The sequence below is a fragment of the Dermacentor andersoni genome, chromosome 7 (assembly GCF_023375885.2).
Source record: "Dermacentor andersoni chromosome 7, qqDerAnde1_hic_scaffold, whole genome shotgun sequence".
NCBI classification, from domain to species: Eukaryota; Metazoa; Arthropoda; class Arachnida; order Ixodida; family Ixodidae; genus Dermacentor; species Dermacentor andersoni.
The window spans coordinates 112,935,704-112,959,482 of NC_092820.1; the positions used below are offsets into that span (position 1 = coordinate 112,935,704).

The 23,779-nt window shown below is 46.5% G+C and overlaps 1 protein-coding gene across 1 annotated transcript in view; it reads right to left on the bottom strand.

The window, feature by feature from the left end:
- Positions 1 to 14,482: 14,482 nt before the first annotated feature.
- The window catches only part of LOC126534697 (arylsulfatase B-like), an 89,272-nt gene continuing 79,975 nt past the window's right edge, over positions 14,483 to 23,779 (bottom strand). The window contains exons 14-15 of the mRNA XM_072289500.1: positions 16,855 to 17,191; positions 14,483 to 15,257 (exon numbers count right to left, since the gene is read on the bottom strand). Of these exons, the coding sequence (XP_072145601.1) occupies positions 15,090 to 15,257; positions 16,855 to 17,191 (505 nt within the window). The 3' untranslated portion in view covers positions 14,483 to 15,089. The remainder of the gene's footprint in view (positions 15,258 to 16,854; positions 17,192 to 23,779) is intronic.

Consider the following 23,779-nt stretch of genomic DNA (forward strand, 5'->3'; position numbering starts at 1 on the left):
ATATTGGCTGGCGAAGACAATCTGTCACGTGCGACACGTTGCAAATGGAGCGAAGTGGGACACGACTGCCTGCTTAGTGTGGAGATCAAGAGAGGCATCACGCGGGTGACGCCTGGGCGCGATTCACAGCAGCCGCCGCAGACAGACGTCCGCTTACGCAGCGCTTTGTTTTGGCACGTAAAACCCCATAATTAATTTTTTTAAACAACAATAAAAAGTAATAGTAGAGGGGAAAGAAAGAAAGGAATGACGCTGCGGTAAAGGCGTTTCCGTCTTAGTGAGAAGATGTCGCGAAATTTGGAGGGGTCCTTGCTAGATGCAGCAGTATCAGGAAGTGAATTCCACAGTGTAATAGCTTGGGGGAGGAATGAGCTGTTAATGGCTATTGTTCTACCTGTGAGGCGAGCTATGGGTTGACTGTGAGATAGACGGGAATATGTTCCGTGGAGAGGGCTAAGGCGCACCTGTCGTGATTCAGAGTCGTAACAAAAAAAAAAAAGGAAGGAGGCATAAACGGGAGATTATTCGACGTGATTCCAGTGGTGATAGAGCAAGAGTGCCTTTTAGAGCGGTGACACTGACCTGCCTAGAATACTGTGATGAAATACGCAGCGCGATTTTGCACTACATCTTACATTTTGCTACATGTTACTACATTTTGCACTACGTCTTATCAGTACTCACCTACAGGGCTGAAACCTGGAGGCTTATGAAAAGGGTTCTACTTAAATTGAGGACGACGCAACGAGCTATGGAAAGAAGACTGATGGGTGTAACGTTAAGGCATAAGAGCAGATTGGGTGAGGGAACAAACGCGAGTTAATGACATCTTAGTTGAAATCAAGAAAAAGAAATGGGCATGGGCAGGAGATGTAATGAGGAGGGAAGATAACCGATGGTCATTAAGGGTTACGGACTGGATTCCAAGGGAAGGGAAGCGTAGCAGGGGGCGGCAGAAAGTTAGGTGGGCGGATGAGATTAAGAAGATTGCAGGGACGACATGGCCACAACTAGTACGTGACCGGGGTTGTTGGAGAAGTATGGGAGAGGCTTTTGCCCTGCAGGGGGCGTAACCAGGCTGATGATGATGATGATGATGATGATGATGATGATGATGATGATGATGATGATGAATTCAGCAGAAAGACAGGCTTGTTAAGGCTGCCGCACGGGTGCTGCGTATTCGAGATTGGGTCGAAAGTATGTTATATATGCTAGTTTCTTTTTTGGGGGTGGTGGGCAGCACATGCTGTTTTTAGGTAAGGGGCGTAAGTATCCAAAGGTGCGTGACGCATCAGAGCAGATGGTTTCTATATGAGTAGTCCCTGATGCAGTGAGTGCGTAAGGTGAACCCCTATTTGAAACATTCAGTTAATTCAAGTGATAATTAATCTAATACGCGCGGTGATTCATCGTATGTTTGCGGTTGGACGACATGGATTTACATTGTGAGAGTTTCGTGGCATGAGCCACTAAATCCTCCGCGGCTGTGCCGTTGCTGTGCCTTCCACAGTCGCGGCGGCTGCTCTTCAACAAGGCCGTCTGTGGTTTAGACAAGAGCCGCCCAGAGACCATGCCTCTCACATGAAATCTTTATTGGGCTCCCCTTTCGAGATGTGAAAAAGAAAGAAAACGGTGGGTTTCGGCGGCACCGGGATTTGAACTGAGCAAGCCCCGCATATGAGGCGGATGCTCTACCGCTAGGCCACCACAGCGTGGCCTAGTTGTAGAGCACCCGCCTCCGGTGTGGAGGTTGCGGGTTCGATTCCCACCACCGCCAGGCACCTACTGGTTCAAATAGATACACCCTGCCTGGCGTTCGGCTTTCACCAGGGGTGACACGCTTAGGAAAGGAGCATGTGCCCTAAATTCCCGTCGGAACCCTCGCGAGCATAAAATTAGGCTTGGGGCGCTCCATTGGCGACAATTTCCTATGTGGAACCCCAAATGCACCTACTGAGGTCTGTTCCATATGAAGCCACAGGTAGTTTGATGTGAAGTTAGCTCCAAAAAATTTTTGGGCGAAATTACGCCCCATTGCCACCGATACAACGCGTACACATAATGCGCAATTTGACGCACCGTTGGCTGCGTACGTTACAGTTTTGTATGCCAAGGACATCGTTAATTAGTACAAGAGTCGTGAATCAAAAGCCAGTTAACAAAGAAACGCACGGAGTGAAAAACATGACCGCTCCGCCTGTATAGCTTCCACAGCGTTGTCTGCTATGCATGCAACCAGGTAGAGTGAGCGAATGTTTACTGCAATTTGTATTGCCTGTAAAATTACGAACTTTACTTGGTCTATAGAAGTCTAAAAGCCTTTCTATCGCTGCCAATTCTTTGCAATACAAGTGAAATTGCAACTTTTTCACTGAGCTACAACATACCCGCGCAGAATATACTGATAATCATTGTATACCATAAAATTGTTGCAGCCCAACGCTAATATAACTTTATGGGCAATTGCCACCCAAAGGCTTTCACATTTTGTGAAAGAAAATGTTGTTGTTAGGGTGCTGGAACGAACAAATATACCAGTCAACAGTTATAGCGATAGCGACGTGCCTAATATACATATTAACGCGAAGTCGTTAAGGGTCCCATGTTGCAGAAAATCCGGTGTCGTCGTCGGCACCGGCCTCCACATGAGCGAAAATTCTCATATATATTTAGGTATCTGTATATACCACGCCCGGCTATACGTCATGCAGTATATGCGGGTTATAGTGCCACAACATTCTATCACGAAAGTTGCTCATACCTTACCTTAAATTCATGACAGAGTTATTCCTCAGAATTTAGAGAATGATAGCCCACAAACAGAGATCATGAAACAAAACACCGACAGAGCATGCCCTTTATGTTACATCTTCTCAGTCTAAAATATTAAAAGTGCGAAAGAATAACAGAAACTGAAAGTAGCGTAATTTTCTTGGCACGACTGTGCCCTATTGGGGCACGGCGAAAGCACTGCGGGCAAGGTGCTCAAAATGCTCCGTCTTTTCCTGGTACAGGTCCTGTTGCTGTCAAGTACGCACGCACCTTCGCAGGCTATCGCCGAGCTTCATCAAGTATGAACAGAAGAATTGGTCACCAAACATAGCAAATCTGGCAGCGTCGTCACCGTGGAGGCGCCACAGGCCCTGCTGCTGTCAAGTACGCACGCACCTTCGCAGACTATCGCCGAGCTTCATCAAGTATCAACAGAAGAATTGGTCACCAAAGATAGCAAATCTGGCAGCGTCGTCACCGTGGAGGCGCCACAGGTCCTGCTGCTGTCAAGTACGCACGCACCTTCGCAGACTATCGCCGAGCTTCATCAAGTATCAACAGAAGAATTGGTCACCAAAGATAGCAAATCTGGCAGCGTCGTCACCGTGGAGACGCCACAGGTCCTGCTGCTGTCAAGTACGCACGCACCTTCGCAGACTATCGCCGAGCTTCATCAAGTATAAACAGAAGAATTGGTTACCAAAGATAGCAAATCTGGCAGCGTCGTCACCGTGGAGGCGCCACAGGTCCTGCTGCTGTCAAGTACGCACGCACCTTCGCAGACTATCGCCGAGCTTCAGGAAGTATCAACAGAAGAATTGGTCACCAAACATAGCAAATCTGGCAGCGTCGTCACCGTGGAGGCGCCACAGGTCCTGCTGCTGTCAAGTACGCACGCACCTTCGCAGACTATCGCCGAGCTTCATCAAGTATCAACAGAAGAATTGGTCACCAAAGATAGCAAATCTGGCAGCGTCGTCACCGTGGAGGCGCCACAGGTCCTGCTGCTGTCAAGTACGCACGCACCTTCGCAGACTATCGCCGAGCTTCATCAAGTATCAACAGAAGAATTGGCCACCAAAGATAGCAAATCTGGCAGCGTCGTCACCGTGGAGGCGCCACAGGTACATGGATATCAGACGTCGTAGACCGTGACGTCATCAACCCTTGACCCTATAAATTCGGTACCACACCCGTCCGTCTTCAGTGGGCACGGCGAAAGCACTGCGGGCAAGGTGCTCAAAATGCTCCGTCTTTTCCTGGTACAGGTTAGTTATGTTTGCACCATGCGATCTGACGATAGGTTTCTTGTTCTCCTGCCGTGCCCATGCACGTGTCTAAACTGTGCCTATAACTGCTATTGCTCATGTATGCTGATTATTTGTGGAAATATAGAGATAAATCCAGGCCCAGCAGTTGATGAACTGTTTCAGACGCTCATTGAGGGGCAGAAAGACATTAGGACTCGTTTAGAGGCAACAGAAACGGCACTGTGGAACTTTGATGATCGCTTGAATAACATAGAGGCAAACATAAAAGATCTGCAGCAGATGAAAACAGATGGAATTGAAAACATAAGCATAGCTTTGAAGGCTGTGCAGGATGCACTTACATGGCATCAAGCCAGACTCGAAGACTTAGAAGATAGAAGTCGGAGGTCAAACTTAATTGTTTTTGGCGTAAAGTAAGATCCCATTGAATCAGAGCCGGACTTGCGCAGAAAAGTTATCGATGATCTTTTTTCTGCTAAATTGGGAGTGCGGTGTTCATCTGTAGCTCGAATTCATAGACTGGGGAAAAGTTCTTCTAATCGCCCTGTCATAATGTACTTTCAGGACTATAAGGAAAAGCAAGCAATCTGGAGCCCCAATGTATTTAAAACTAAAGGGAAACAACATTAGAATCGATAATGACTACTGCGCGGTAACGTTGTGCAAACGCAAGCATCTTTGGCAAAGTGCAAAACTTGAAAAAAAAAAAGGCTGGAAGTAAGGTTTCCTTGGTTTATGACAAGTTGAAGATCGATGTGCTGTACTATAAATGGGATGCTACACTGAACTCTAGACGATTGATAGAACGCAACACCACATCTTTATCTGAAAGTAATGGCCAGATACGTCCGACGTGCGGTTAGTTTCTTTCAATGCAAGAAGCATTGTGAACAAAAAAGATCAATTGGAAGAACGTTTGCTCTCTTTGGATCCGCACGTGTGTGTGTGTGTGTCATAACTGAAACCTGGCTACACGAGCAAATCAGTGACGATGACATAGTCCCACCAGGTTATCAGCTATATCGGCGGGACCGAGGATCTAGAGAGGGTGGTGCTGCTGTAGTTGTTAAATCATCTATCGATCTTGACGTGGAAAGCCAGATTGCTGAGCAAGAAAGCTTTTTTTTGAAAATCAGAGTGAAGGAAACGGCGTTTCATTTGTGTGCAGCTTATCGTGCTCCGGACGCTGATTAAAGCATTTTGAGTAAATTGTATGATCGCTTGTTCTTGTTACGAAACAAGAATGTGATTGCAACGGGTGAATTTATTTGCCTTTATTAAATTGGAGCAATCTGTCTTTTGGATTATCGCATACGAGCGATAAAATCCTTGATGTTATGCTTGCTCTTGGTCTTGACCAAATAGTTACTTAATGTACTCGCGGAACATAAATTCTTGACCTGCTGTTCATTAGTGAAGGATTTAAAGAAGGAACTGTTGCAATTTAACCCGGCATATCTGACTATAATGTAATTTCTTTTTCCTGGAAGGTTGAAAAATCAAAAACACATGCGCTTGATGTCGCTACAGTTAAGGAATTTAGTACAGCTGACTATGTGGCGATTATTGACTATATTGAAAAAAATCTTGGGATTACATGTGATGATGTGGAAAGCTCTTGGCAATGGTTCGCTAATGCGCTTAGGCATTGCATTAAAAATACGTTCCAAACATAAAAATATTTAAAAGGCGGAAACATATATGGATTACTCGTGAAATTATACACATTAAGCATAGACTTAAGAGATATCGTAAGAAGCAGGGGACGTCAACGCCACTGTTTAAAGAAATCAAACATCACCTATTATCAAAAGTGAGCTGCGCCAGGACTAAATATTTTTCGCACAGTTTAGCAGAGTTTCTAAGGACTGATCCGCAGAAATTTTCACAGTACTTGAGTAAACCCAAAGATCCACTTACTAAAATAAAAGTTAGGGACACAATTATCACGGACACTGCCGAAATAGCTGAGAATTTTGATCAGTATTTCTACGAGGTGTTTTCAGAATTAGATCAATATGAAATAAAAGCAGTGGCTGCACCAGAGGATGGCATTGAAGTAACTTGTGAGGGTGTCCTGGCGATGCTCTTGAAACTGGATGCTAAAAAATCCGCTGCACCCGGTAGTCTTCCGAATGTACTTTTGAGACGATACGCAGAAGAAATATCAGGTTGCCTCACAGACATCTATAAACTCTCATTAGAAAATTGAAAATTCCTTCAGATTGGAAAATAGCAAGTGTGGTTCCCGTATATAAAAAAGGTGATCGATTGTCACTTTCAAATTATCGGCCTGTTTCCATAACATGCAGTTGCTGTAAGATGTTGGAGCATATTGTAACCGGTTACCTGGTAATATGTATGTTTCGTACATGTATGCTGCTAATATTGTATAAATTTTATTCTCTTGTTTATGGAACAATGTAAATTCATTCCTGCTTGGGCCAAGCAATGGCCTGCAGTATTCTGAAATAAATAAATAAATAAACAAATAAATAAATAAATAAATAAATTAATAAATAAATAAGTAAATAAATAAATAAATAAATAAATAAATACAGGACCGGACCACGCAAGAGGCAGCGTTTCTACCAGAAAGCTCGCCTTCGTGCATAGCGTTAGCCGCCAGCCTTTCCCTGTGAACATTACGGGGACATAAGCTGCAGTTGCCGGTAAGCGTGAGATGGAATCAGAGATCTCTGAATGCTATCGCGTTCCACTCTTAAATGCGAAGCTTAAGCGTCCGCCAATTTTTTTCTGAAATCCTTGTGCGCTAAAATGACTTGAAATGCGAGTTCTGTCGTCATATAGTAATACCAGTACCGAAAATAATTCAGTAGCATCGATACCGAAACCAGCAGCTTCACCCTCGCGACGTTGGCACTTTTATCTTTCTTTGTGACCATGGGTCGACGTCCGCAATAAGCCTGAAACACTAAGCTTTGTGCATGCAAATCAGGTCACAGTCGCACGCCTAAGCATACTCGTCTTTCTGGAAGTGACATCGTACGGAAAGTGGATCAGACCGACATGTTGGGCCAACGATACTGTCAGCTGGCCCTGCTGACTTATGCACCGAGAGCCGCCATCTGACCCTATAATCATTGGCGTGCGCAGGGCTCCTCATCACAGGTTGACAAAAAGAAGACTGCGGGTTGACGAAATGGTGCTTCGGAAATGCCTTTCTATAAGCGTGAGAAACAACGACAAAATAAGACAAAAGTGATTCGTTGTCTCATAGTGGCCACAGCAGGGAGGACACTAGAGCAGCCCTACGCTGATAAATGTCCAAAGGGGCCGTAAAACACTTTTCCAACTTATCTTAGAATGGCCTAACTATTAAAGGACGTCGTCTCACGAGTGTCATGCTGCAAAAATGTTTTCGAGTCCTTCAACTATAAGTGGAGTTATCGCACTGATATCCGGCTTTCTTTCTCTTTTCGTCTCCGCTAGCTCGCTGGCAGCTACACAGCGGAGAAACTGGGAGAAGCCAAGAGAGAAATCCCGGGTCAAAAGTGGAGTGTCGCAGCGACGAGAGGGCTCGTCGCAGAAATCCGTGGCAGCCGCGGTATAGACTTCACGGTGCAGCAGGCCGCAGCTTTGTCGAAGGCGGAAGCGTACTGCCGACGCCACAAGGCGCAGTGCGAAGATGAAATCATTTTCTTTTTCTGTCATGTTGAGATCGAAGACATAGACGTATATATTTTGTTCATTTACTTGACTCAGTATTAGCAACTGCATATCGCCGAGATCGCAGACATACACGTATATACTTTCTCCTTTATTTAAATTAAAATCAGCAATTGCGTGTCGCTGGGTATGCTCTCTCAAACACTAAATTAATTAATAGCATTGGTGGGCCAGCTGCTTTCGATGACGTTGCATGACAGCATTGCGGAAGCGACAGCAAGCGATTTCTTATTTTTTTCTTTTGCTGCGCTTGGACATTAGATTGTAAGTTCACTGCTACGTGCCGGGCAGTAATATATGGCTCACATGTTCGCAGCAGTGTCTACGACAGATCGGCAACGTTTTCTTACTATGTTCAAGAAAGTGCTTCAGGCGTGCATTAGGTCGTGTATCAGACAATGTCATCGGGTGAAAGTAACTTCAATTCTTCTAGAATGAAAACAAAGAGTCTATGCCAGGAGAATAATATGTGTCGATACTCTGCAAACGTAGTTATAGCGGGGTTAAAAAACTAAAGCACCATTGCGTGCCTCTTGAACCTAGCTGCCATTATGTAACTCACGCGGTAAGTGTCATTTCTGTCATAAGTGACAGTACCTGTCATTTCATAAATAAAAAAGTCCTCACGGGCAGGTACCCGCACGAATCTAAATTTAACTGAGCCGGCACTAGAGAATAGAATGTACCAAAATGTGAAAATCACTATTTGCAGTAAGCGATGATATAAAGAAACCGTTACTTCAGTAACGGACCTTCCTAATGAATTGAATTTGCATAGGTTTAACCCTTTCAGGCACCAATTCAGTTCGGCAATTTAAAACTTAATTTCACCACATTTTTCACATGTTCAGAATCATTAGAAAAACGTACAGCTACAGAATAGAATAAAAAATTTTAATTCTTTAATGTGTTTTGTCAACTTTAAAGAATGTGTGTTGATTCATGCGAAAATTCACTACAGGAACACCGGTCATGAGAACATAAACTATTTCATGTCTAGTAGGCTTAAAAGGCGCCTATCCAGTCACTCGGAAATGCTTGGTGCAAAACATTGCTAAAAACAATGTAATAAGAGAATCCACTACATACAACGACATGCTTACACTGAGCAAAAATACACAACCGTCTACCTTCCCACTCGTTTTGCTCAAACATTTTACAGACCTTGTTCAAACTTGCAGCGCAATTCCAATCCGAACTGTTTCATTGATTGAAGTAATGATCTTACATATCATTACTTCAATCATTGCTTTTGCAGTTGATGCACAATCTTGGAGTACACAATTCAGTGAGGAATACTTGCATGACGTCAGTAATGCCAAGGGAGAAACTCCAGTCATCAGTAGGAGAGAAAATGCCAATACTAAATTTTGTTTGTCAGAATGTGTCCCGCAGGATGACAGCAGTAGTCGCCAAGCCCACTAAATAATCTTGTAAAGTCCCATTTAACATATTTTAGGAGTGATGTGTTGCGTTGCATTGAACATATGGTTGATGATTACGATGAGCCTTTAAAATATATCACATAACTACAATGGGGGAGGGACAAAGGATCGGGTTGTGCGCAGAGATAGCGGCTTCAGGAAAGTGAACTTGAAAAAGGAATAATTCGAGTAAAAGAGTAGTGAGTAGTTAAGTGAGACCAGGTGAATGGTACGACATATTAAAAAAATAAAAAGGTTCACCGAACAATGTATTCATTTAAAACATTAGGTATATTATTTAATGAAAGAATGTCATGGGATGATCATGTCAGCTTTGTAACAAATAAATGTTCACGTATTATTGGTCTTCTTTACAAGAACCGTGAGATACTACCGCGAAATGTAATGCTAATGCTATATAATTCATTGATACAATCGCATTTCAGCTATTGCCATTTAACCTGGGGTGCAACAACAGCAGGCAATCTTCAGAAACTACACTTGTTACAGAAAAAATTTCTAAGAATTGTTGAAAATGTTCCGCATACCTACCATACGGCCGCACTTTTCTTAAAGTATAACTTACTACCAATTACTAAACTTTATGACTATCGCCTGAGCAAGTGTGTGAAAAACGAGGTGTTGAAGAACATATCTTTTCTATCAAAATTAGCTGGTTTAGAAAAACGAGATGCAATGTACAGCACAAGAAACATAGCACAATGGAACGTAAAAACATACAGAACTTTCTATGGTAATCAAACATTAGAAAATAAACTACCACGACTTCTTAACAAACTCGCACAAAACGATATTGATCTCCAAAACACAACACGCCACAAACTGTTCGAGTATTTTTTACACTACACCTAACCTTTTTTTTTTTTTTTTTTTTTTTTTTTTCTGTGATTTGTCTACCCAATTCTTCTTTCTTTCACCATCATTGTAAGTTTTTTTTTTCCAGCCAGGACAATGCTGTTGATTTTATGCTGACTACTGTAACCGGATAACAACTCTGCTATATGTATTTTTTTTTTTTTTTTTCCTTTGTTATCTGTATTTCCTGTATTTTCTTTTCTTTTTCGTGTGTGTGAAAAAAAAAAAAAAGAAAAAAAAGGGAAAAAGGGAAAGAAAAAAGAAAAAAGGGGAAAGAAAAACAACCACTGTATTGCTGTCAAAGTGGGGGCCCGTGGCCTTGTCAAGCTGTCCAACGGCAGCTTTTACTACGGGTCCCCGCCATCATCTGTACCATGGTGGCAAATAAATTGAATTGAATTGAATGTATAGTCTAAGGAATTTAGAGCTTGGTGTATCGTGCCGTCTTCTTTTTCATTGTTACTGTTTGATTCGACTAGACTCGTTGAGATTGGCTTCGTTCTAAGCACATTTATTATGTTGTATGAGAAGGCCGCTCGCAATGTTTGTCTTACGCAGCTTTCGCAACATTCTTCGATTCGTTCCTTTCTGCACTTAAAACAGGCTGCATTTTGACAGCTGTTTTTGTAGTGAAGCGAGGGCCTGGAAGGAGAAGAAGTCGAAGTTCAGTTTTACCAGGCGTGGAAGCTACGACAGGGGTCCGACAGGCCAGATTTCCCCGTTCCGTATGGCGTTTCAAGGCCGCCCGCCGATGCCGCCTGTCTCCCCAATGGGCCCTCCTCCCATGAGCCCCTATCCCATGGAGCAGACTCCCCAACGGCTCCCTATGTGGCCCGTAGCGCCGACGCCAGGAGAGCGCCTCGACTCGACCAGGTACGGCACCGGCGCCTACGGCGTCGGCAGAAGCAAACGCAGTCGTTACAGCCTGACCATCCTCGTGTTGCTGTCGGCCGGGTGCTTACTCGTCGGCGGCGCCATCGGCGCTCTGGTGACCGTCGTGAGGGCCCGCCGCGGCGAGGGCGACATGACCGACGGGGAGACCGCCATGCGCCGATGGACAGAGCCCGTGCTACGCCTGGACAGGAGCTCAGGCAGGCGAGGCGGGCTCGTCGATGGGGGCTCGGATTCGGCCCGCGCCTTCGACCTAAACGCGACTGCTGTTGCCGGCAGCAGTGTTCTTGTGCAACAGTGTTTTCCAGTCCGGAGCAGTTTACGTTCTTGAATCTATTGTGCTTCAACCGATGAAGTACAGTTAGGACATTTGAGTTATAACTTTGTCAGTCAGGATTCATATCAATATTAGTTAATAAAGCCTTGGAAATGGTTTTTAACAGGCTTTTTTGATTTCCACGAGGTAACTAATGGAAGTTTTTGTTCCGTCACAAAAATCCGAGGACACCTAAGCGTTTTTGATGACTTGTGAATGCGAATGCATTAATGTCCAATGGAACGCCGCTGAGGGTTCTTTCGATTTATGAACGTCTTGCAGGCCAGCGAGCGCGTTGAGATGCTTGGCGCGTTTCGATTTGGACTGGCGAGAGCTTGCGCGGTCGAGGAACGCGCGGGTAACGCAGGCTCCCGAGATCGAGACTGATGTAGCGTTGCGGCGATGCTCTCGCGCGATACCGCGGCAGCAGGTATCGCGCGGTATCGCGCGGCAGCAGGTATCGTGCAAGCTACCTTGTACCCACTCTGCTCCGTCGAGGACCGAGCCAGCAAGCGCGAGCCAGCATCACGTTCGTGACGTGGCGACGCAGAGAATGCGAAGTTAGGTGCCATTTCGCTGCTACAGACGCTGCTACAGACATTTCGCTGCTGCAGACACAGATTCGATGGAGGCCTGTAAGTATCGTTCGTAGTCATTTTAATTAAACAAACGACAGACGAATTAAACGAAGACCGCGCGCGATTGAGCAGCAGAAGCGAAAGAAGAAAATCGCAAAATAGCGCAGCAGGCGTGGTGCGTGCCAGCTAGCGTTCAAAACACGCGCTCCCAGAATTGAAACCGGAAGGAGTTAATCCCATCCGCTTGGTGCGCTGCAGTCGATCCGGCCACTGGGCTCTATGAGAGTGCCCGCTCTTGTTGAATGTCTTCATAACAGCGATAAGCAGGGGCAAGGGCAGCACAGTCGCCTAAATGCTATGTCCGTTTGTGCGCGGAACGCTTGGGAGCAGTGCAATCACGACGGGCAAGCGCGCATGTCACATAGTGGGTTTTTTGTATTTCGCGGGCATCCGCATTAAAGCTAAAAAAACGTAATACGTAATAGATAGAAAGATGGAAACTGTTTATTCGGACGTTTTGCAAGCCGCTCTGCAACTTTCTAATTGGAACTTTTTTCCCTAGCTTCGTTGCTTCAGAAGTTTGTTATTATTCTTCGCTAATTACCTAATTAGGCAAAATAAAAAAAGTAGCATGACACAGGCCACTGCCTGGTAGATCTAATGCCGTCAAAACTGGATGTCAGGTCAAATTCAAAGCTTGTCAATCAGAAAGAAATAAATGCAGTCGTATCTAGTGCAGCAAGACAATGACAGTACTGAAACCAACATAGAGTACGTTACCAGACGCACCGCGTTAGAGAGTGTGCTAGTGCTCCCTGGAGGAGCTAAGAGCAATACCAGAGCACTGCACATCGTTCGAAAAAGGAATCGAAACGTGGTGACATTGGCCAACTAATAAGTTGATTTGCCTAGATCAAGACGACAAATTTCTAAGCAGCCCGAGGCAAGGAATGCTAGCTTATTGAACGACCTGTAACTAGTGTGTGGAAGTGATTTTCTCCAGGCGTTTTATCGTGAGCTGGGGCCAACCGACGCAAGAGGGAACTCCGTGCGAGTGTGCTCTCAGACCCAGACCCACTTCCAGCGGGTCTTCCCAGGTCGGGGCAGGTGCTGCTGCATAGGCTCCGTTCCGGCATCGTCCTCACACCGGATGTGCTGGAGCGGTGGCGACTGTACCGGCCACGCCGGGAAAGACGCCCTCCATCTTCATCTCCCAACTCCCTTCCATCGCAGGAACCCGGCCCTCCCACAGCCTCCGCGGACCAAGAAGCGTTCCAGGCGCCACACAGGTGCCCTGACTACGACATGGCCACGCGGCCATCCGCAGCCCATCTGTTTTGGGAGTGCCAGCGACACGCCCCGCAGCGGGACCACCACCTGAGGGCGGTGCGAGTGTCGTCCTACGAGGAGTGGATTAGACCGGAAACTGGCTCGATGGATTCCGACAGGCTCATTCTGGATTCGCTCTTGGCTTTCGCCAAGGCCGCGCAGCTTCTAGGACGGCTCTGAATACGCCTCCTCCCTCCTCTTCCTATTCCCCATTATAGGCCTTCGCGCCATCCCTTAATAAATACATTTTGTCATCATCATTGTGAGCTGGGTTGTCGTCAGCGCAGCCATCCGGGTTCTCCCGCAGCAGTTGCATTGGCCTTTGTAAATGTAGAGCGCAACTGTTCTCTTTTACAGTATTCTAACAAAACAAATATTTGGCAACTTCGAATAGTTGAGACTTGAATCGAATGCGAATGGAGTAGTGAATACTATTACTATATAATATATCATTTAATATATATACTATATAATATATATACTATATAATAGCGTATACTATTCGATTTCTATTCGACATTTTGAATATTCGCCTCAATAAAAAATATATTCAAGTGTTTGACTTATGATCGAGAAGACACTTTTTTGGAAATAAAGAAACATCCTCATATTCAACTTTGCAAATATTATTTGACGGTCTTAGTGGAATTTTATTGTGCAAACAATGAAATAGAGTTCCAGAACAACAAGCTCTTAACAACAGGTTAATAGGACAGCGTAATTGTAAAGTTTATTGTTAAGTAACACTTGTGATGTGAAGCAGTTGCAAGAAGGCGTGCAGGAACTGAGTGGGAAACAATACGTAATTTTTTTTTTATTCGAAAGCTTGCCTTTAGGTACGGCACAGCCGCATATTCATACGCGTAAGTACCCGAAAAATGTTTTTTTTTTTCATGCGTGAAGTCTACAACAGGAGAACGTAGAACGGTCTATGAACCCCGTGTTCGAGGTCGGGAGGGCGCACTGGGCGAAGGCCAGGGCGCGGAGGTGGCGTAGACGGGTCCGAACAAAAAAAATTCGGGGAAAGTCCAGAGCACTCGTGTTAGGTTCGCGATTTCGGTAGTGGTGCTGCCGAACGGGCCCGAAGAACCACACAGACTGCGGTACATACGAGACCAGAGGGCGGTCACAGTCCGCGCAATTGCAAGCCCGGCACGCAACCTCTACAAGTCGACCTCCTGTCGTCGAGTGAGCCCCCCACGAATGTGTGAAGCACGCGGTAGGGCGTGGGGCACTGCGGCGTCAATGGCCCCACTCTGAGGGATTGGCCGAGCATCGCCGGAAATCGGAGAACGAATAACGCAACGTGCAGAAAAAAACAAAAAAAGTTGATAATAGGTGGTGTGGTTGAACTTGGCGAGCGTATTTTATTAAAAATTAAAAAGAAATCTGAAGAAATGCAAACAATACAAACCGAAACTAAATCCGGCGAGAAAAGAAACCATGTTCTCGTCTGCATCTTGCAATTCAATCGCACAACAACCAACAGCGAGTCAGGCATGCCAGTGAGAATTTTCCCATCGCTGTTTGTGAGAGTCGAGGCATCTAATAGTATTACAGAACAGGTATATGCGTTCAAGAAGGCGGAACGGTGTTTATAAGTTTTTTTTTTGTGCCAGTTGATAAATTGTTGACAATCATCGAAAAACTGATCTATGGTCTAATCCTTCTCACAAACACAGCAATTTGGTCAGTGTGCCAGACGTGCTTGGTGTAAACAACAATTTGGAGATCATGTTCGACAACGTTACCTAGTGACGGCGACTTCAAGTATACCTGGGGGGTAAAATGCTCGTGTTGTGCGTGGGAGGTTTTCCTTACTATTATAAACACTGGACATCATGAGGCAGAGCTAGCTATGACACTAATGAGAGCTTAGCGCGTAGTGTCACATGGTGACCTTATCGTGTCTGAAGTTTGTTGTGCGATGACAGTCTTTTCAGCAGGGGCATTCTGCGCGCGGTGATGGTTCCACGTCTAACCAGGGCGACCAGGTGCAGTTATGGTATTGCGGGTAACCACGCTCGTCCGCTTCGTTATTCGCCGGGCGAGGAGATAATATGGTCGCACGGTACGTTGTCAGTCTACCTAGTAAATCGTCGCGCACCTGTAAAGAAAGAAAGTTAACGGTGTATTGCATGCAAATTTCCTCGTACGAAAGCTTGCCCATGTGCCCGTGCTGTGTGCTTTATTATTTCCAGCTTTCTTACAAAGTGGGCTTCTTTTGCGGCCCTTTGTAAACTATACTCATTGCTTTCTTGTATTTTGCCCCCACCATCGGGTCCTTGACCTTGCCCTTGTAATTGGTATGTGTCGTTGCATAAATTTAACAATTACGAGAGCACGAGAACGAGAACAATGACCAGGATAAACACCAACAAAAAACAAAACAAAAAATGAACGCGAAAAGTACTTTACACGCGCTACAGTCAGTACACAGACCGCCTCAAAAAAGTGTGCAGGTTGACGATGCAGAAAAAGTGCCGCTTGGTAAAAATTACTCGTCCGAGGTCGCACGCTTCATGGTGGAGCCAGATATCAGAATATTGTAGCCACACGTCAACACGTGTTTAAGCGTTCAATGTACGCCTTGATGACAGCAGCATATAGCTGACATGGATGTCGCTCGTACTTTCCAATTTATACATTCCATTTTCCTATTTGTACATTCCAATTAAAGAAAGAAACATTTGAATTTCCCCATCCTTTCCTTGGCTTCCTCGTTCCATAGCTTCATGTGTTGGCTTCGTTTCTTTTGCGGAATGCGCGCTATTAAAACAGGAGCACTACGCCGAGTAAAGCACCGTAGATGGTACTTGGCACCGTACCTCACCTCAACTGCTAGCCTCGTGGTGAGGTAGAATTGCAGAATTTGTTTTTATTCTGCCTTGATGCGAGGTTAACTGACACACGCCATTGTTCAAACATTTCAACAGATCGCGCTGTGTTGGACGGGTAGTTGTGTCACGTGCCGACGTATGGTGCCCTGATGCCCGGCATGACGACAGGAAATCGCAGCTGCTGCAATGAACCCGACGTTGATCGGCGCGCGTTGTTCGCGAAGCTGGGTGTTCTGATGGCACATTCAACGTACGAAGTTGCAGGAACGGGGCTGTGCAGTGGCAATTTTTCTTTCTTTCTTAAAGTTTGAGAACTCTAAGCAACACATCGCGCAGGTTGTATTCCTGATTGTGCCGTAACATACCGCCCTACTCACCAGATCGGTCGTCTGGTCGCTCGCTAGGTCGCTTACTCGTATGCTCATTAACTGGAGTGACAACCGACCGGCCAACTTAACCGTACCGGGCTAGACCGAACCGACCAACCAACTCACACGCTTCCTCACTCACTCACTCACTCACTCACTTACTCACTCACTCACTCACTCACTCACTCACTCACTCACTCACTCACTCACTCACTCACTCACTCACTCACTCACTCACTCACTCACCTACTCACTCACCTACCCACCCACCGACTCACTCACCCACTCGCTCCCCCACCCACCCACTCACTCACCCACTCGTTCACTCACTCAGCCAGTCACTCGCTCACTCACTCACTCACTCACCCACCCACTCACTCACTCACTCACTCACTCACTCACTCACTCACTCACTCACTCACTCACTCACTCACTCACTCACTCACCCACCCACCCACCCACTCACTCACTCGCTCACTGCGCCTGACTCTCTCACCTCGGGTAAGGATGATGCCAGATTGTTAATCTCGCACGGGTCGCTGAAGATGTCGAACACGAAGACGGTGGCACAGGGGTCAAAGTCGTCCGCCGCGAGGTCGTCTGCCCCGTCTGCGCTGCACGTGACCGTTGCCTCACGGCGCCAGTCGGCCCTCTTGGCGGAGTGGAGGCGGGACCCCGAGTCGGCGGAGGCCTCCTGCAGAGCTTTCCAGGCCTCGGACGATACCATGAGGGCGTCCAGGTCGAGCTCTTCGGGAGGTTCTCCTTCCGGCAGGGGAATTCGACTGTCGAGAAGCGCGTCGCAGTATCCCTCGGAGCGGTTTACCAGTTTGTACCTGGGAGTACAGGCAGTTTTGTACATAGGTTGTACACCGACCTCCCGCACACGTTCTGCGCTGTTTGCGCAACCACGAACCGGAGAAAAAAAGAATTTGGGATAGGCCTCGAGCCCGTTAAAGGAAAATTGCCACGAAGTCTTTCTTCCGCGGCCGCCAAATAACTGAAATGACGCAGACAGCAGACTCAAGAATGGCGACGTTGTCAACACAGCGCCAAGAAAACAGCGACGCATTCTACGGGAGGCGAAGAACACGAGGAATATCAAGAAAAATTCCTTCGCCGACGGTCAAGTGAAAGTACTCAGTACATCGAATAATTTAACCAAAATCATCTCCTTATTGTACTTTTTTGTAGTTCTACAAAAAATAATTGTGTACTTTATTGCATTAAGGGAGTAACCTTTACTGCCCACACGACTGCAGCTTTCATGTATATAGCACGAACGACTAAAATGCTGGCGTGTTATTGTCACAGATCCTGCACCGTACAGGTGAGCACGCCACGTAGAACATCTCAGATCTGACCACTGACAAGGCACCTGGCACCAAGACACCCGCCACAATGCGCCGCATCCAAGTATCACCCTACAAGACCATATGGTCATGCTCTGAGAGGCTTCACTCGCCCTGATTGCAGCTGTACTTTATTGAGGAACTAAGACCAGTTGGCTCGCGTATACGACGTCTACCTGCGTATACTTGCGTGGTTGGTGAAGGTACACGCAAAAGTTAATTGAGGACAGTAAAAAGACGAACTAATTCAAAGCAGCAAGACAGACGTGTCACTTATACAGGTCTTCTCATTCTTTCTAATATGGCACGCTTCCAATATTTCTCTCGCAAGAATATACCCGCTCTTGCCGATAATTCGCATGCTAGATAGTAATGGCTCACAGGAACACTGATAGTAATAGCTCTTTGAATCTGCGTTCCGTTCGTGGTTTGCGCTTTTCTTTATTCCTTTCATGATGAACCAACAAGCCTATCAACGCATATTGTTAAAATAACATCTGTTTCTTTCTCTAAAAAAATTCTGCAGTAAAAAGGAACAGCTTCCGTTTTTATTATTGTTCTTTCACACTAATTTTTACAGTACTATTGAAAGCACTCTCACCAAGTTTATGGAATGATAGTGCTTAAATTTTTTTATTAACAACAGTAATTGCACCTTGGCAGACGAGTGCACCTGGTAGTAGTTAATTTAGCGGATGTGACTAAAATCCCTCTACACCGCCTCCGAGATCTTCAGTGGGCCACTGATGCCGCCTTATCTGGGACGTCGTTCCGAGGAGCCACGCTGGTTCCCAAAGTTACATGTTCTGCGTCATTTCTGGTGAGTGGCAATGACGACGTGTTTCAATATCAGCATCAGAAACGTCTATTTTACGAGCTCTTCTTGACTTGACTCAACTCGTATTTAAATACTTCAACGGTTACACTATATATATATATATATATATATATATATATATATATATATATATATATATATATAACACTCCTAAAGTGAGCACTCCAAGCTTAACACAACCTAACACTACGTTAACACCCCCAAGGTTAGTTCTAGTGGTAACACATAAATACCCAAGAAAGTGGATGGGGAGAAACCGCACAGCGGTAGCTTAATTGGTTAGAGCATCGCACGCGTAATGCGAAGACGTGGGATCGTTCCCCACCTGCGGCAAGTTCTTTTTTCTTCCTCTTTCATCGCCATTCTTTAATTGAATTAGTGAGTACAAGTAATTTTCCCCATGTTTGCCTTGGTGTCTTTGTTGGCTGCTCACGATATATATATATATATATATATATATATATATATATATATATTGTTACGTCACAACCAAGAATGGCGCCAGTCAGAAGAAGACGATTTGACGTGTAGAGGTGAAATCGGCCTCGACAGCCATCTTTTTTATGCATCGTTGTCTCTCTTGCAAATATCGTAAATACATCTTTATATGTGACTTCTTCAACGTAACAAATTGGTGGAGGTGCGGGGTACCCACGAGAAACAACGGAGCTTTGCAGTGGTCATGTCGAACTGCACAACGTGACGGACGAAAAAGGACCCGATATGGCGCGGCCCTCATCAATGCCTTGTTAAGAACGGCCAGCTGCAGTGCAAGTTTTGCCACCCAGTTGCGACTGTGGAGGCAACATTCCTGGAGCGTCACCGCCAACCTCTAGCCACGGCGTGACTAAGTCGACTTTGTGTCATGAACAATACGCGCATCCTCCACTCTCCGTCGCTTCAGCTAGGATGCGTTCGACTAAGCAGGCTTTGTGCTGAAATCGTCACCGTTGCGCTCTAGCCTCATCGCCATTGTGACTGAAGGAGTTCGAAGGAACGCCGACCTGATCTGCTACGGGTGGGGGAGTTGACGCGGGGACGCCGACGCAGGCTCCTTCCCACGCACCGACCAAGACGCAAGACAAACGCGCTACCCGGAACGGCTCCGAGTTCTACGAAGCCCCTCGGACGTCGGCTCCGCACCTTCGCACCGGTGTGTATCCGTGTGTGCGTGTGTGTGTGTAACCAGTCCCGGAGAGAGGCGCCCTGTTTAAAATGACTGAACGAACGTTCGCGTCACCTTGTATCGGGAGAAGACCGAGTGTTTAAAAACCGCTGTTGTGCGGCTGCTCAGGTCACTCTCTCTCTCAAGCAGTCATGTCAGACTGATGTACTTTCTCAAACAGTCATGTTAGACTGATATAAATACTGTAAATAAACCCATATTCCTCGTTCTCGATGAGAAGCAGTCCTTCCCTTCATCAACGTCCTCAGCGTGGATAAGTTGGACGACGGCATGGGCCAGCTACCTTCTAATTCATGCCCAAGTCCAATCTTGACAACGGATCACGAGCGATGGGATTGAACCCCCAATCATAACAGCCTACAACCCCGATGGTTGTGGTGGCTCAGCCGCGGGATCCAGGAACGTTCTGCGGCACCGACCACCTCGACGTAGAAGACTGGATCGCCACGTATTAGCGTGTAAGCGCCCACAACAAATGGGATTCGACGATCATGTTGACTAACTTGGTCCTCTATCTACAATTCACGGCCAAGGTGTGGTATGACAACCACGAGGAAGAGCTTAAAGACTGGGACACGTCCAAAGAGAAGCTGAGGGACTTGTGCGGCCGTCCTACAGGGCGGAAGAGCACCGTTAAGAAAGAACTAGCGACCTACGCCCAGACGTCCACAGAATCGTACGTCTCTTGCATCCACGACGTGCTGGCTCTATGCCGTAAGGCCGACAGGCATATGGCTGAGTCAGTCAAGGTTAGGCATCTGCTGAAAGGGATCGCTGACGATGTTTTCAACCTGCTCATGTGCAAAAATTGTGAAACAGTACAGGACATCATAAAAAAGTGTCAACGCTTTGAGCCGTCCAAGAGTCATCGCACTGCAACGCCGTTCGCACGTCTGCCGAACACAGCTGCGAAATCCTCTTGTGAACACATGTTAGGAGTACAGCGACCATCATCATCAGATGACCTGACGTGGATATACGTGCGGCGAGACTTTGAAGCCATGGCTCCTGCAGCGCTTTTTTCCCGCCCCACTGAGCTGAACAATCTGCCTACAGCAACATTTGTGCAGGCAAAATACAGGTCCGCCGAAGAACTAGCTAATCTTCGAGTTCATTCTGTATGTACCGTTGCCGCTTCACAGCTGTCTCATCCTCTAGGTCCACCGACTGGTCCGCGGTGTCCTGCACGCTACCGAAAATCCAGCCGAGTGGCGAACCGCAGACGGTCGGCGAATCTGTTTTGCCTGCCGGCATATCGGTCGCGATGGTCACCATTGTAACAACCGTACTGTCCCCTCACCTCTGCGGCCGCCATTCACCAGTTATTATCACCTCGAACAGAGCGAGCGTCGTTACCAGCCTCTGTTGGCACCGCAACAGTCAAACAATGACGCTCGTGCTCCTTGGAACAGCCCCTTGTCGTCATTCCGACACCATCTGTCTTGTTTGCCACGAGCTCGTCGACCATCGTCCCCGATGCAGCCCCTATTTCTAGGTCCGGGAAACTTAGCGATGCAGCTCCCGGAGGTGACGCTGCACCGGCGACTCGACCGCAAAACCCTCTGACATAGGCGGCGACTGCGGGAAGAGGGGGGAGGGGGGAGGGGGGGGGCGCTCCGGGGCCCGAGCTCCCTTCGTAGTTTTCCGGGAGGGGGGACTGACACACTGGCGGGACAGCGTTACGTGGATTAAATCATTGAAGGAGTGGTGGATGAGTTTCTCAGCGAAGTCCTGCTGTCAGGTCTTCCACTTCTGTGATATGAGCAAGATGGACGGCCAGCACACAGCAGCAGCCGAGCACGAAACTGGCTGGAGGCGACTTTTCAAGCGCAATAGATTGAAAGGAACGAGCCTGTAAATTGGCCGGCTAGGTTACTTGACCTCTCTCCGTTCGATTTGTTTCTTTGGGGTTATGGGAAAGATCGTGCTTACATGATCGAGACAGACGTCAGCTTAATTCAAGGCAACGATAACGAGCGTCTGCAGTAGAATTCCGGCGTTGGTCAACAAGAAAGCCACTGAAGATGTGATAAAATGGACACAGTACTGCGTAGCTGCAAAAGAAGACCTATTCGAACACGTCCTCTAGGCTGGTGTTAGACGGAGCTTACGAATTCATAGATAATAAAGGGACACTGAAATCTGATGTCTTTTTTTTTGTGTGCAAACATCCTGATTGCCAATTCGGCTCATTTAGAAGTCGTATATTTGCTTTCCTGAACGAATTGGATTTGCCTTTTCTCTGTACGTTGGTCGTTTCCCGGTCTGCTCATTTCGCTTTTATTTTTTGACACGAACCTGTTTTGCAGGACGCATACACTTTGATGCAAAATAAAACGGTCACTTTAATTTGGCTTTGGTCCGAAGCAAGTTTCTGGCGCGAAATATAGCTTCCCGCGCCCTCTTTCGATGCGGTGCGAGCAATGCCGGGATTTTGAAACACAGCCTATTAAATTACTTTTCGCATTTCGTGCGTGGTCAGAGTGGCGCTTCGGCCGCGTTATCAAGGGGCTTTTGTTATCAATGTGATCAGTCGGCCTTGAGAGAGTGATAATAAGTGTGACGTAGAAATGAGAGGAAGGAATAGCTGGGAAGCCGCGAGACCTGCTGTTTGTGCTCCTTCCATACCATTATCAAGGTGATGCGCTCTCTCTTCAGGTTTGCGACTGGCAATGCAATTGCTTTCAATCAGCTTATTTGAGGGTGCTGCTTTATCAAGCGGAAGGGAGCGCACTCATGTGGCAATTTTCATACTTCGTGAGGTTTCTTTGCAAGTCGGAAAAGATTGCGCGCAATTAGTAGGTCGCTGAAAACACCACATTTAGATGTCATTTTGGGGTGCCTACAAATGCCTCATTGACACTTTGAAAATTAGGACAGTACTTCTCGTGTCTGATAATAATTGCAATTACTAAATTAAATATCAATAACGAATGAATTACTGGCGGCTACTCCACTGTACTGGAAACAATAAGCACTAGGTTTTCTTCGAGTAACGCAACTGCCCTTCTTTTAGGTCTTCGTGTATGATAATTGGGGGGACACCGTATAATTCACTCAGTAACCGAAGTGAGCTCAAGCCGGATTCACTCGAAATCAGAATCAACAGCAGTCATGCGCAGCCGCGCTTATACTCCGACTCACAAGAGAGAGAGAGAGAGAGAGAGAGAGAGAGAGCGAGAGAGAAAGAGAGGCTGCAGTTCCGCCGGAAAGGCGAAGTAGTACTAGTGATAGCCAAGTATACGACAATTACACGAAGTAGGATTACACCACCGAGGTGACTCAGGCTGTGAAATTGAACTTTCTCTTACTATGAGGTCTGGTATATACTCATATAACGCCGTCACTTCAGCTCTAAATTCTTCGAGGTCACGCGAAGTTTTTTCAAGTGCAAGAAATATATACATATATGGAGTTCGGAAAGCCGGTCGCCCCCCCCCCCCCCCCCCAACGGTAAAATGCAAGCTCTCCGCCTGTGCCCTCTGATAACTTTGCCGACGACACAGAACTTGAGGGTGGTCTTAGCCCTTCAAATTCTTTTAGGCACTTTCCAGGCAGTACCATTGAAGCTACATAAATTGTGCGATTACAGCAGTGTCACTCCTCCGCGCGTTTTACGGCACAGTTCTTTTGGATCTACGACGGTTTTTTCGGAATAACTACGTCGTATGTTACTCTTAGGGCGTTACAATCATGGCTTGTGGACGTAAGGCAACGCCAAATTGTGCACCCAGGATAAGCGTTGTGAGGTTGTGAGTGTTGGTCGCAGAAATCTATGCCTTTGCTCATGTGGTGGTAAGCAAGCTAGCGTCTGCGATGACTTGCGTGCAGTATAATTGCGCAATATTTCGCAACACGAAAGTACGAGACAATGCTACATCGAATCGCATGACGAGACGCATCCCTATGTCTTTCCTCGTACATAGGACTCACTACCTATTGGTCGCGAATGCAAGCAGTGGGAGGAGTTTCGCTATTCTATTGCCACACGTACTCAGTTATCTTTTCCGGTGACCGTCACTCACAGCATAATAAATGTGAAGGGTTA